The sequence below is a fragment of the Clupea harengus genome, chromosome 13 (genome assembly GCF_900700415.2).
Source record: "Clupea harengus chromosome 13, Ch_v2.0.2, whole genome shotgun sequence".
Lineage (NCBI taxonomy): Eukaryota > Metazoa > Chordata > Actinopteri > Clupeiformes > Clupeidae > Clupea > Clupea harengus.
Window position 1 is genome coordinate 7392411 of NC_045164.1, and position 14343 is coordinate 7406753.

The window sequence follows — 14343 nt, forward strand, 5'->3', positions numbered from 1 at the left end:
GTTTTACCTCCATTTTGTTTATTCTGTTCCTCCACTACTACAAGGAAAGAGCTGTTTCTCTTTGAATGCAAGAGCATCGGTGCAAAGTATCTCCACCACTGACTCAAGCTGGGAAAGTTAAGTTTGTCTGACTGAGTTCGAAAAGTTTATTTATTCAAAAACGAACATCGCACAGGACAACACTGGTGACCCCCCTGCTGTCAGCCTGGGGGGGGGAAAAAGCCAAAAGAATGAATAAAATCACAGTCCTTCAGTAAAGTGACTAGCGAGGCATGAGCGAGACAAAGAGAGTGCCCTTGGTAAATGTCACAGATTAAACAACGCTTTGGCACCTCATCTGCATCACTCGCAGGAAACAAGGCACAGAAGCAAACAAACATAAAAACAAACAAACAAACAAATAAGGTAAACACAGACGCTATCTTTCATTGACAATGCCATCTTTAACAACGCAGACCCTTAAAAAAAATTGATGCAGGCTAAATTGCCACAGCGAGTCTGTTGCTCATCAATCTCTAGAGTTAGTGACAAAGCTTTCATGTATACTTCTTGGGGCTGAAGCTTCTTAAGTCTCCCCACACACAGACGTCAGGACTGGAATTCCAACCACAAATGAGACTAATTCCGGGCAGGTCCCACTGGGTGGGCTCATGGACTCCTTTCTACCATGCTATGTGCATGACGCGTGACACTGCAGCCAATAGTCAGGATTTGGCTCTGTGAAAAGAACTGAGATTCATTACCAGGCTAAGTTTGGTCCGCAGCCTCCGCTGTCAGTGGGCATCAATCACATTACCTAAAGACCCACAGCTTGTTACAGATGTTACTTGGCACCAAACCCCCACATCTGTCACTGATTAACATCTTCACATGTAACATACAGGCAGGATGATGGAGGATGGGTTCCATATCCCAGGCCAATCTTAGAGGAAAGATGCTGTCAATTCTTCATGCAGACAATAACTCTGTAGCATTCTCTCTCACCTTGTTCTTCCTCAGAATTCCTTTTTTCAATTCTATGCTTGTTTTACATAAATGCTGCATTTTCAATATGACTGAGTCAGGTCCTCTCGTCACAGTAAATGATCAATATTCAGCCACAGATTACACGTAAGCAGGGAAATTGAAGTGAGGCGGTGTGATTAGCAGTGTGATATTATTACTGTTTATTATTGGTGTTGATGCTATTACAACAGATCGTCTCACATAATATGAGGCATCAAACTCACTGTTTTATGGATGTTCTGTCTGAGTTGAGTGTAAGGCAACTGTATTACATTCCAAATGGAGCTCTGTGTTGATTTCTAGATATATGTGGCTCAAATCTCTGTATCCCCTGGTTGTTCTACCAGACAGCTGTCTCTCTGTTGGTGAGGATGAAGACCTAACTGAGGCTGGGTGTTACTGCCACTGCTAACTCTTTGTCTCTCTATGATTTCACAAACCACAGACCCCACACATGACAAATATGTAATGTGTTCTTTCTCTATCATTCTATCTCTCTCCCTCTCTCTCTCTCTCTCTCTCTCTCTCTCTCTCTCTGTTCTTCTTTGGCCCATCTGTTTGAGGTCATTAAATCAGGTTGAGCAGTCAGGCAGAACAGGAGAGACAGAGGAGAGAGAGAGAGTGAGAGAGAGAGAGAGAGAGAGAGAGAGAGAGGGGAGAGAGAGTAAGTGTGAGAGAGAGAAGGAGAAAGGGAAGGGGGATTGGGAGGGAGAGAGAGTAATTTGGGGGTAGCTGAGAGGGGAGTGAAGGGGGCTCTAGCAGACAGATTCACCCAGCAAATCATACAACAGAATGACCATCACTGCTGTCCACCCATCGGATGGGGGATGAGGGAAAGGGAAACAGAAGAAGAGATAGAGGAAGAGAGCGACTGAACTGAAGGGAGAAAGACAGAGGTAAACGGGGAGAGGAAGACATACAGGGGAATATGCCACGCACAAATGAGGATGCCAGAGAAAAGGTAAGGTAAGGTGTGGAGAGAAAGGAAGAAGACGACAGAGAGAGATTGGGAGGTCATGACCAGGAATACAGTGAGAAAAATGAGGGACGGAAAAAGGGAAGACATGCAATGTAGCCCAAAACAACCATTAGAATAAGATAGTTAATCTTGGGCTTAATTTCACTGTCCTCAACTTTTTTTTCTTTTCCCCCCACCCCACACTCCATCACAACCGTCATTGTATGCCACAGTCTACACTGCCTTCTCTCCATCTCTCTCTCTCTCTCTGAGGACAATACATTGGAGTCTGTCACTACATCTGCAACCCATTCCTCACACTCTGATATTGCTTTTCATTTGAAACCGTCACTCAAAGAGCCAGGCATAGAGCTCCTTCATTTCCAAAGATCTGTTTTTTCTCATACACCCCAACACCCCTTCCGACACAGCAAAGATTCACTTCAAATGACACTGTGAGCAAGTGAGTGTGAAAGGGGCTTTGCACTTTCCACATCACCCACATTACATTACACACACGCATGCATACACACACACACACACACACACACACACACTGCAATGGTGATGTAGTTAAGCTGCAGTTGGTGAGTACTGGGAGGAAGGTGGAAGACACATCACCATAAAAAAGCTTAACATTGTCACAAACAAGCTTGACAAGTGTTGAACCTTAGCTGTCACTAGAAGTAAAACATTATTTCCTCAAAGGATGACTATTACTATAGTATATCCAGTGCTAAAGAGACTGAACAAAACTGAACAAAAGCAATATCTCAAGGTATGTCACTTTGTATTTCATGGCTCCACAGCTCTGAAATGGATTTTGTCCGAAGACGTTTTGTATCATCTACACTACAGCCACAAGCTGTAATTTTAATTTGTATCCATAACTTTGGGCATCAAATGATCCCACCTATTGTCCAGTAAAAGCTGTCTGGGAGGCCCACCAGGGACAAATAAACCCTATGTGAGCTCCTCTATCTATTTCGCTCTTAAAAATTAATCTGGTGATTCAATTATTTGATATATCTACAGTGTATATGGTGAAGCACTCAAATGGGTTGAAAAAAAAATGAATATGAGAACAAACAAATCACTATGTCCATGGATGCAATGCCCTCTGGTGTCTCAACAATACCTGGGCACTGGCACTACACATGACTCATGACACTGTGGAGATCAGCTTTGGCCGTTCAACAGTTCACCTGAAGAGTCTTGATTTTCATGTTTGCAAAAATGGCTCGATTTCTCTCACTTGCTGTCTTTAAATGCAAGTGTGCCCTTTGAGGCAAAAAACAAACACCAGAGCAGAGAAATTCTGACCTCGGGACATTATGATGAATGGAATGAATAGAGAAGAAAGCCTCAGGGGTTGGGACCTGCTTGAGCGCTGCGTGTCTCGTCCCGTTAGTGGAGTCTTTCTCCCAGCCCTGTAGACAGAGCCTGCAGGACTCTCTCAAGGACAGGAACAGCCTCACAGATGACTGCACTCCTGCTGTGATGACAGTACAACGTGCATTTCTCCGCTGTCTGATATGTCCTCTGATTTTGAGCAGCAATAAAGCATTGGGAAGTATAGACTGAGACACAAGCTGGAGAGGTAGTACAAGTGAATGGATATCAACAACTACAAAAAGAAAAATGGATTGTAACTTGACTTTAACTAGAAATATAATTTGGTAGTCCCGTCTAGTGTCTACACTCCATTAAGGGTGAGCTGGGAAGGGGAATTGGGAAGCACTCTACAATCACATCAATAAAACATTTTAATGGCCAAATAATCTACTGACATAATTCCACTGGTCCTGTGAGACTGATTCAGCGACAGGGCAGGACTCCTTGGTGATACATTCTGCAGTAATTGGCTCCAGGTGCTACTCAATCAGCCCCAGAGCGGGCATTAGAGACACGTATAAAGCACAACCCAAGACACGCTCATTAGTGCAGGTTAAGTATAAATTGTCCCTTTACAGTCTTCGTTTAAAACGTGAGCGTTTCCACAGGAAATCCCGAACATGATATGCAGTGCTTGTATAGTATAGTATGCAGGTTTTTGCCACTTTAATCACTATGCAAGCAGGACCTTACATGCCACATCTATCGTCTCCCTGCGCAATTTCACAAAATACGACAAGTATCCTGGTTTTACCTTCTAAAAATGTATTTGGCTGTCATGTACAGAAATGCTCAAATTTGAGAGGAAGCAGTAGCATTAAATAGGTTGAAATGCATTGACTACTTGCTTCCTGACAAACGTAGCCCAAAGCTCCCTCTAGCTCTGCAGTTCAGCGCAAGAGAGACAGAGTCGCAGCGCAAACTGGAGCTCTGGCTGGAGTCTGTTCAGGTGACACATGAATAAATAACGGCGCCCCGCACGCTGCGCAGCAGGCGTTGCGTTGCCGAAGCTACCTGAGACAGTAAGCGCATCCGATACCTATTCCGAGACGTCTGAGTCACGGACCTGGAAGACCTATGGCTTACAATTAAACATGTCAAATGTCAACCATTTTAGCCATTTCACGTTTATCAAGATATTTCACTATCAAAATATCACTTTTTAAAGGTCACAAAATGATTTCTCACAACCAATCATTCATGTTTTTCTTGGTAATTCCAGTACACCTGTCGGCGAGTGCATACAACAGTGGACAACCCACAAACGCTTCAGTAAAAACAGCCCGCAGCACCACGTTTAAGTGGTTTCGTTTCTTTATAGAAGTTGTCTTGATGCTTAACGATATCATTGTTATAAACTCCGAGTATTTTATATTAAGTCGCACGGAACACAAGAGTGACTAACTATACAGACTGTCACAACAATAAGTAGCCTAGGATAGTCTGCCTAGCCTCCTGGTAGTTGAATGAAATTCGGGATTAAAACGTTCAGCATGCCGTCATTATAACAAATAGTTAACAGTAATTGCCAGGTCTTACCTGCCTCGTCCGATTCCGTCGGGGCTGTGAGTGTCGTGAGATCCGATCACCGGTCTTGCAGCTTTGTGCACGAAGTAAGGAGGCGCTCGTTTTTGGTGCGCGCGCGCTCTCTCACGCTCTCGCTCGCTCTCCCAACGCCGCAGCGTCCTCATAACTTCGAGTTTGACACCTGTCAAATAGTAGTCAAGCAGACTATCTGACCAACTTTACCGGTATGCAGCACAGGAGCACTAGGTTTATGTCCGCTTTACACACACTAAATCCTTTGTCTGAATTAGGGCTGACAAATCTATGATCAAATACAAAAGCACCTAGTAGGCCTATTTAGTGCTAACTAAAGGGGTCAGGCTAATATATTTTTAAATGGATATGTACAATGACTCCTCCAACCCCTTAAGCGACAAGTGGAAAGTTTTCAGTTTGATTGAGCGCAGGTAACCTGGAGTAAAATCAATTATTTAATTTTGTTTATAGTCTATTTGTTGACATTTTTCACTAAACGAGAAATACTGACTTTCTTGGAGAAAAGGGAAGTTTTTCAATGTTCCCAAAAGTTAAAAGAAAACGACCATGGCTTCGAGTTGTCTATTCATCATGCAATTCTTTACTGGGTTTCAAAAGAGTGCTTGACCGCCCTCTACCGGGATTAAAAAAGAAACATGACATTAAGTTGCCACTATTTCTTTTCACCGATGCATATATGTATGTATACATACGCACGAATGTGATTGTACATATGCATGCATGCAACACATTTACAAAAGCATGTTTTTGGTATCACTGATCCACATTGCAACAGTGGTGTTTTAATTTGACAGTATACCGTAGCCTGGAGATGACTAGTACAGACCCTTTTTTAGAAAGTCTTTAAAGAAAAAATTAAAACAAATGTTATTATATGACAAACATATGTGGTGATTTTATTTGAAGATAAAACCTAAGTATCCCAAAATATCTTTGTATGGCATAATAGGGTAAAAAAAAACAATTACAGCAATGCAATGTATATACTTTCATTGCATTCTGTTTCAAAACAACACAAGTATTTCCTGTATTTATCAGGAATAATGAAAAACAAAACCTACCAGTGAAATTGCATGGTAGATGGTTCAGATTTTGTCCTCTAGTGTTAAAGCTGAGAAAGAATGTGGTTCTATTTTTTTTTTCATAATAAAGTCACACAGATATGCAAACATCCAGTTATATATACCAAGGAAAGAATATATTTCTCAGGTTACAAATGTGATACCTATATTTAAAATGATGACTAGGGAGAGACTGGCTAACCTGTCATTTATGAATACATTGTATGCAAACTTGCTTTTAAACTGCTTTATAAATCAATGCATTTCTAGGCCTCTCCTGCACACATTTCAGGATGCTTCCCTGTGTTTCTAAAGGCCTTTGAAAATGACCGCATTGTATGTCCATGTGTAGATGTGTAAAACCTGTAGATTACCCAGAGATTAGAACATTTCTTTTTAAAAGGGGTAGTTCACCTAAACATGACAATTCTACCATTATCTACTCGTCCATATGCCACTAGAATGCCTGTCTCAGGGTTATTTGTCTGTGGAACACAAACTCAATGCAAGACTGGCTCCTTTCTAGCACTTTTTAGGGACTAGTGAAGGTTGACAAGAGATTAATGTTGTACTGTAGCAATCATTCACTCATTCACATTACATTGTGGTGGAGGTGCAGCCCAGTGGAAATGTAGCTCAACTGTCTGCTGTAGAACAGAAATGCTATCAGTCAGTTTCTGTTGCATTGGTAACAAAAATTAGGGGAAATAACTCACTGGTAGGTTTTAAAATGTAAGAAGCAGAATGCATTAGTGGAAAATGATAAACCATTTTTCACAGTTACATTATATTATTCTATATAATTTTACCAAGCACTACAAAAAAGTTGTCTTTATTTTAAGCATTGTAAAAGCAAAGTACATATGACTAAGTTTATGAGCACAATCGATGGTACTGACCAAATTGAATGTTTACTGGTACTGACAAGATTAAAGGCACAGTGTGTAGGATTTAGGGGGATCTCTTAGAATAAATGAAATATAGTATCCATAATAATGATTTAATTAGTTTATAATCACCTGTAACTATGAATCGTTATGTTTTTGTAATCTTATAATGAGCCCTTATATCAAGTCAAAGTCAAAGTCAAAGTCGTTTTATTTTTGCCACACAGCACGACACACAACAACACACCCATTGCAGTGCATTGGGCGGCGACACAGGACACACACACACACACGCATGCCGAAGAGGTCGTCGGTGAAATTTGTCCTCTGCTTTTAACCCATCCTGAGCTGTCCTTCCTCACAGGCAGCCAGGAGCAGTGGGCAGCCTTTATGGCGCCCGGGGACCAAGCCAAGTGCTCGTGTCCAGTCTTGGTCAGGGACGGACAGGAGAGCGATCTGTTCTTCTGCATGTTTTTATGTTGAAGTTCTTTGTGGAGGAAACCCTTGTGAACACAGGGAGAACATGCAAACTACACAGAGAGTGGGTCCATGCATATATAATAATAATTGTCAGACTTTAATCGCACAAGCGACACACTGCACACTGCAACACACGTGAATACATGGAGGCGACACAGGACACACACACACACACACACACACACACACACACACACGCAGGCCTGAGGTCGTTTGTGAATTTAGCTTCTGCATTTATCCCATCCCGGACTGTCCTTCCTCCAGGACCCCAGGAGCAGTGGGCAGCTTTTTTTTAAGCGCCCGGGGACCAGGTGAGGTCGTCTTGGTCAGGGACCGACGAAGAGTGTTCTGTTCTTTTGCATGTTTTTTCTGTTGGGGTTTTTAGTGGAGGAAACCCCTTGTAAACACGGGGAGAACATGCAAACTCCACACAGAAAGGGAGATAGCCCACCTGAGCACTGAAGGTCTGGGGAGGACCTCCTACATGCTTGGAATGGGAGGGGTATTCAGTTAGTTGCAATTCAGCAACCTCACCACTAGATGACACTAAATCCTACACAGTGCACCTGTAAAGCCAAAATTGTTAATAACTGCACATAACGGCAACTGAATTAGATAGATGGCAAACAGACCAATTTAACCTAAATAAACAGGATGCAAAGATCTAAAACATCTTTCCTCAAATAGCCTCTTGGTTGGCCAAAATCCTAGCATTTAACATCTTTTACAAATAAAATAAAACACATCTCATCCTGTCCTTTCTGATCCAGTCCCTCTGTCCCTCATTTTCTATGGGTCTTCATGTGCATGGCTAAAGAGTATTTATATCGTAAGGCTTTCCCACACTCTGGGCAGTCGTATGGCCGCTCGCCTGTGTGGATACGCTGGTGTTTCTCTAGTGTGTTCCGGCGACGGAAGCTGTTCCCGCACTCTGTGCAAACGAAACGCTTCAGGTCCGAGTGGATCTCAACATGCCTGTTTCGGTCACGAGCATCAAAGAAGCGTTTCTCGCACACAGGGCAGGCGTGCAGGCGCTCCTGCCTGTGTCGTCGCATGTGGTCTTTCAGGTCACAAGCGAGAGCAAAAGTCCTCTCACACTGGCTGCAGGCAAACCGACGTGGTTTAGCCGGCCTTTTCTGACTGGTGTGGATCCTCGTGTGGCTTGCCAGTCTGTCGGAACGGGAAAACGCCTTCCCACAGGTGTCACAGACATAGGGCTTCTCTCCAGTGTGTATTCGCATGTGAATGTGCAGATTTCTTGCGCTTGCATACTCGTTGCCACAAAGTGAACAGAGGTGTTCATTCTGCGCTTTCAATTTAGTATGTGCTTTACCAGTTTTGCCGGTCCCAAGATGGGGGGTCTGTTCAGTTCTGTCTCCATATTTTAGGACATGGCAAAAACGGCCTTCCTGATTTGACTTCTCTGGCTCAGACAGAACCAGATCTTCTCTTGTTTGTGGTGTCAGATGCTGCAGGCTCTCCTCTATGATTGCATGCTTGGTAACTTGCCCATTTTCGGGTTTAACTTCAGCGCTGGCACAGTCTTTAAACGGGTCCACAATCATCTCCGCAACCTCAAAAGTTAGATGTTCATCACTAGACAGTTCTACCTTGATCTCAGATTTCAAGTCCCAAAGATCAAGCTTTGTCTTATGACCATCATAAACAACTGAAGATGCGTTTGAGGGCAAATCATGCAGGGAAAAGTCTAAAGGTTCTAGTTTAACAGAGACAGGATATAGCAACGATTCAGCTGGCTGTGGATCAGAATTCATAGACACATCACATTCACTGTTATCCACAAGCCTCAACTTCGGCGGGGATGGGATAATGTTTCTACAGCCAAAATTACATTTAGTCTTTCTTGCTGGCTGTGCAAGCCCAGAACCATTCTTCTGTTGTACCCTTCTGGCAGCCATGGTCAGGGCAAATAGCAAGGAGCAAAGCGGGCACAGGTCTCCTCTTCCACATCCAGATACTGATTTTAAACTGAAGCTATAGCTCCCAGTAGCAATTTTCTACACAGATCTGTGAAAGGAAGCACAGGGAAGGGTTAGGTTGCTCTTTCCTTGAGTTTAAGGAAAAAACAGATAAGGCACTGCCTAAACATTTGTTATAATAGAGATGCGCCCCAGCTCTACGGAGTTCGGTCTGCCATCTATTTTTCAGCATCGCGCTCTTTTGGATATTAGAATAAACGTGTTTTGATTGGCTGACGCATGCGTTGCCTCTCGAAAAGTTGAAATGTTCTCAATGCAGTTCGGCAACGGATGACATCACCCCATTCAAAGTGAATTGGGATCCAACGGAAAGGGGCAGCCTCTTCGAGTGACTTTTTTCTGCTGTTTTTGAGTAAGACAGGATGCTACCAGCCAATCGTTCACACACACATAATGGCACAAATCGCCTACCAAAACGAAATGATTAAAAGTTATGTTAGCTATAACATGGCCATTTGCTTCTTCCAAATGTTCAAACACTGGCATGCCACATAACGTCAGTTATCCAACATCATCAAACATCGAGACTTAACTATTGCTAGCTAGAGGGAAAAGAAAATAAAGTTATTTTTAGCTTACTTTTCGAGAGCAGGAAGTGCCATCTGTTATAAACACACTGGCACTGTGGGTTTATTCTTTCTTAGCCATTCTATTAGAGGTATTTTGACAACTAGAAACAGTACTGTAAACTAGTAATAATTGTTTAAAAAAACGTACCTGAATGTAAGCGCTTCCCTGTTATGATGCACAATGTCCCTAGCTAAGTTATGCTTGCCAGCCTTTAAAAAAAGAAAAGTGATACATTTGGGCGAGCGGATTTCTTCTGATACCTCAAGCCATCTAGTGGCGATTTTGATCTGTTAAATAATATTAATCGAAGTTAAGATAGCGGCAAGTAGCTATAGAGCAGTGAGTACAAAAAGGAAATCCTCAGGTAGAAACCGGGTATAGAATGGGGTTAGCCGAAATTTCAAAATAAAAGTCCTGCTAAAAAATAAACCACTGATTAAAAATTTGAATGGCTAATATTTCACAAATATTCCCAAAGGTGAACAGGTCCTGGATGGTGGGCAGGTCGATCGATAATCATTTCTGTCCGTTGTAGTCTGTTCCTGTCCAGTTTGGTGGCCGTTCCAAACCAGACAGTGATGGATGTGCAGAGAGCAGACTCAACGACTGCAGTGTAAAACAGTTGGTTGGGTGAAGTCTGAGTTGGAGCGGGTGAGGGGTGTAAATGTGGGGTGATCAAACCTGCAGTAAAACACATTCAGATTGTCGGCAAGTTGAGGGTTCTCTACAGTGTGGGAGGAGGGTTTCCTGTAGTTGGTGATGTCCTGCAGGCCTCTCCACACTGACGCAGGGTCGTTGGATGAAAACCTGTTTTTCAGCTTTTCAGTGTAGCTCCTCTTTGCTACTCTGATCTCCTTTGTCAGTGTGTTTCTGGCCTGGGTGTATAGCCATCCTCTTTCACCCTCTTTCGATAAAAAGTAGTGCAAGTTGTGAGAGGCTCTCAGATGGATGTAACCCTACATGTTTGTCCCTACAGTGTTACTGCTTTCATTCACAACACAGCTATACAGGCATTTCCCCTCAAATGTTCAGATGGGAAATTGGGGGTACAGATTCCCCTAAACATAGATCCCTGCTCCCATTCACACATGACCCGATGAAGGATGGATTGCATGCGTGACAAACATTTTGGACTACACCTGAAATTTTTCTAGACGACACATAACAGGCAAAGCAAAGTTTAAAACACAAATACATCTGTCCCCAAATTTAAATTGGCACAGCATTATATTCAGTCAGATAATGTGGGCTTGTGGGATGTCCTTTAAAGTAACAACAATTGGACACTTTTGGAGATAGATTTTTAAAGTCAGTTAATTTTATTATCACCTTCAAATTCATTTTGATAGTATATGGTCATGTGAAGGACAGATAAACACACGTCGATCCCGCTAGCCACCTAGGCTAAGCACTATATAGTTCTGTGGTTTGGGTCGTGCCATTGTGTAAAAATGAAAGAAAAGCTTTCCAGAGTTGACAAAAAAAGCTTCCCAAAGCTTCCCAAAGCCAACTATATCGCCAAATGACACCAGTTTAGCATGCTACAAAGGTTTTTAGCAGTGCCAGCTGTGCTGTTGTTGATGTTTTCAAGGTCTGCGTGCCATTTAGCTTGCTAGTTTAAGCCCAAAGGTCCACACTACTGCTTTAAATACTGCATTTAAAAAGTAAATCAAATTCATGCGGTGAAATCTATGCAGTTGTAGTTCTTGGGAATACCACTGTGGATAACATGTTCATGCTTTCAAATAAAAAAGTTTTAAAACTTTTTACCAACCTTTACATATGTTACTATTTATGGAATGCATCAGACCTTAGTCCATAAATCTGTCCAGTGAGACGAATAAAATGAACCACATGTGACTGGTAAACTCACAACTTTGTGTAACGGCGGTCAGGCAGGGGACTGAATGACACTGCGGTGCTTTTGTTCTTTTATTCTGAATTACACAAAAATACCTAAACCGTTGCGAAGGATCGCAGACAGCCATAGCGCTTCTGTCTGGGTATGGCAACACTACATGATTATAACCTGCAGACCTGCAGTACACCATATCTCCAAAGGTGTCTTCAAAACACCAACACTGACTAAACCTGCTGAGTTATGGTGAAACTCATATTATTGTCAAGCTAAATTTTTAACTCCGTTACACATGCTCTCAGACACCTGATCACTGACTGACGATGTGTTAAACATTTAGCCCAGCATTTATTAAGATTCAATGTAACCCAGGTCACAAATGGTTAATAAGTGCCAGCAGCCAGTGTTTTGTGGATGGAGAACAAAGATGGTCAAGACCTCTTGATTCCTGAATGGATTATTTTAGATCCATGGGCTGCAAGCCATATTCCCTTCCTGATACCACAGTAGGATACATAATGATGACAACTGCAACATTAGTGATAGCTGTTAATAGCCACCACTCATTCCACCACCAAGGTAGCATAAAGGACAAAACTCTGGACTGAAATCTCATTCTTTGCAGTCATGGCAAAAATAAAGCATTGTTCATCAAAGGAAGAAAATAGTGGAGAGGGCAAATAAGACCTGAATGAGTAGTTCAGATAGATGGGTGCTGATATGGTGTATCAAAGTCCTTACAGGCAAGTCTCGCCACTCTGCAGCCATCTTGGCAACGCCTCCAGGCAGCTAGTTCGGGCAAACAAGATCAGGCTCCTATCTAAATGGATGGGGAGAGATCCATAACTATACATAGGATGGTCAAACACATTAAAACTACATCACATGAATCCGCATTTAAATCTTACATAAACGGCCTGAACATGGCTACAACAGCTAAAATACCGCTAAAAAAGACTGTATTCTTTGTGTTGACTTGCTCATTGCCCACACACCAAATTTTGCAGCTTATAACGTCTCAGTACATGCCACACTTTAAGTTGACCATCAGAGGGTGTTCTTTGTTCACTGAGACATATTTTATCAGCAGGGTTGGGGGGTAACCGAGTTGTGTAACTAAATTACAAAATAAAACTGAGGAAAATGTATTTAGTTACTTATCAAATGGGGTTACATCTGAATATATTCTTTTCAGTAAATATGTTGCTCTCCATCTTTTCGCATTCTATTCATTTGTCAGAAAATGCTCTGTTTGGTTCTCTTGTTTGAATTTACACCGTCTAACAAGTTACATCACTTTGATGAAGTAATTAAAATAATTAAATTACATATTTTGTTTTTAACAGGGTAACTAGTCATTTGTAACCTATTATATCTAAAAAGTAACCTTCCCAACCATGTTTATTGATGACTGGCCTTCTGGACCTGGACCAACAGGTCTATTAGGTGAGACTTTCCCTTCATGACTTTCCCTAAATGAGAACTCATGTTTTCATCTCAACACCAACTCATTCTATTGCAATAGAGAACAAAAGCTATTACAAAAGCTGAAACTCTGCTCTACTTCGAACCATCTATTAGGTTTCTTTGGTGGTTTTCAGGAGTAACTTCTCATCATTATATGTAACCTGATTGTGAAATAAATGTTTAGACTTTCATGGAATGCAGAGTTGTTTTTTATAAAAAAATTAAATAATGAATCCATAGTAAAATCACATAAGGAACAAATGCTGTAAAAATGTTCCTAATTGATGGAGAAGAGCTGAACTACTCCTGTGCTCTGCCACAACAGCTGAAGCAGCACATCCAAAACCGCTGTAACCAAACAAAAATCACACCATGAAGTCACACTCAAACCTAAAAAGACCAAAGACAAACAAAGGAAAGAGGAAAGCACAATCACTCAATGCTTTGGTCATGTTTGATCACTTATACAAACCTTCATGGCAGATTTCTTTTTCTTCGGTTTTTCGTTGAGCAACTTTGGGTTGCTCAAGCAGGCAGGAATGTTGTCTCCTGAGTGTGAGGGCTTATTGCAGGGTTCCAGCTCCACAGGGGAGAGGCGTTCACTCTCCTCTTTCCCATTATCTAGTCGTAGGGCCACCAGAGCAGAGGTGAAGTCCACACTCTGGGCCTCAGAGAAGTCCTGGAGTGGGATAGGAGGAATGTCCCCCTCAGGAGATATTGGTCTGAGCACCTCCATCCCTCTGTCCAGAGCTGTGACAGCCTTATTGTGAAGTGCCACCATAGGATCTGGCTGAGGCTGAAGCTCATTAAGGTCCTCATGGGACGGGTGTTTACCAGACCTCTTGAGGTCTTTCATCCAGGGAGGATCAATCCATTCGGGAAGCTTCAGAGGCAGAGCATCAAACAGCTACAAGAAACCACACAGCAACCAATTTGAACAGTTAAAATTCCAAAGTGTTTGGCTCTGCTGAAGTACACTAACCTTAAGAGCTTCTCCACATGACAGAGTCTATACCCATGTCCAGGGGCGGAGATCCCATTTCGTTGTAGGGGGGGACAATACACGGTAAAATTTCAGAGAGTAATTCCTGGGGTGGGA

General features: G+C 42.3%; 1 protein-coding gene across 1 annotated transcript; it reads right to left on the bottom strand.

Moving 5' to 3' along the window:
- Positions 1 to 7726: 7726 nt before the first annotated feature.
- On the bottom strand, positions 7727 to 10295 carry LOC116223185 (zinc finger protein 501-like). Its single transcript, XM_031579010.2, has 2 exons — positions 10067 to 10295; positions 7727 to 9377 (listed from the first exon to the last, which is right to left on the bottom strand). The coding sequence occupies exon 2, from the start codon at positions 9266 to 9268 to the stop codon at positions 8132 to 8134; it is 1137 nt and encodes a 378-aa protein (XP_031434870.1). The 5' UTR covers positions 9269 to 9377; positions 10067 to 10295; the 3' UTR covers positions 7727 to 8131.
- Between the last annotated feature and the right edge of the window lie 4048 nt (positions 10296 to 14343).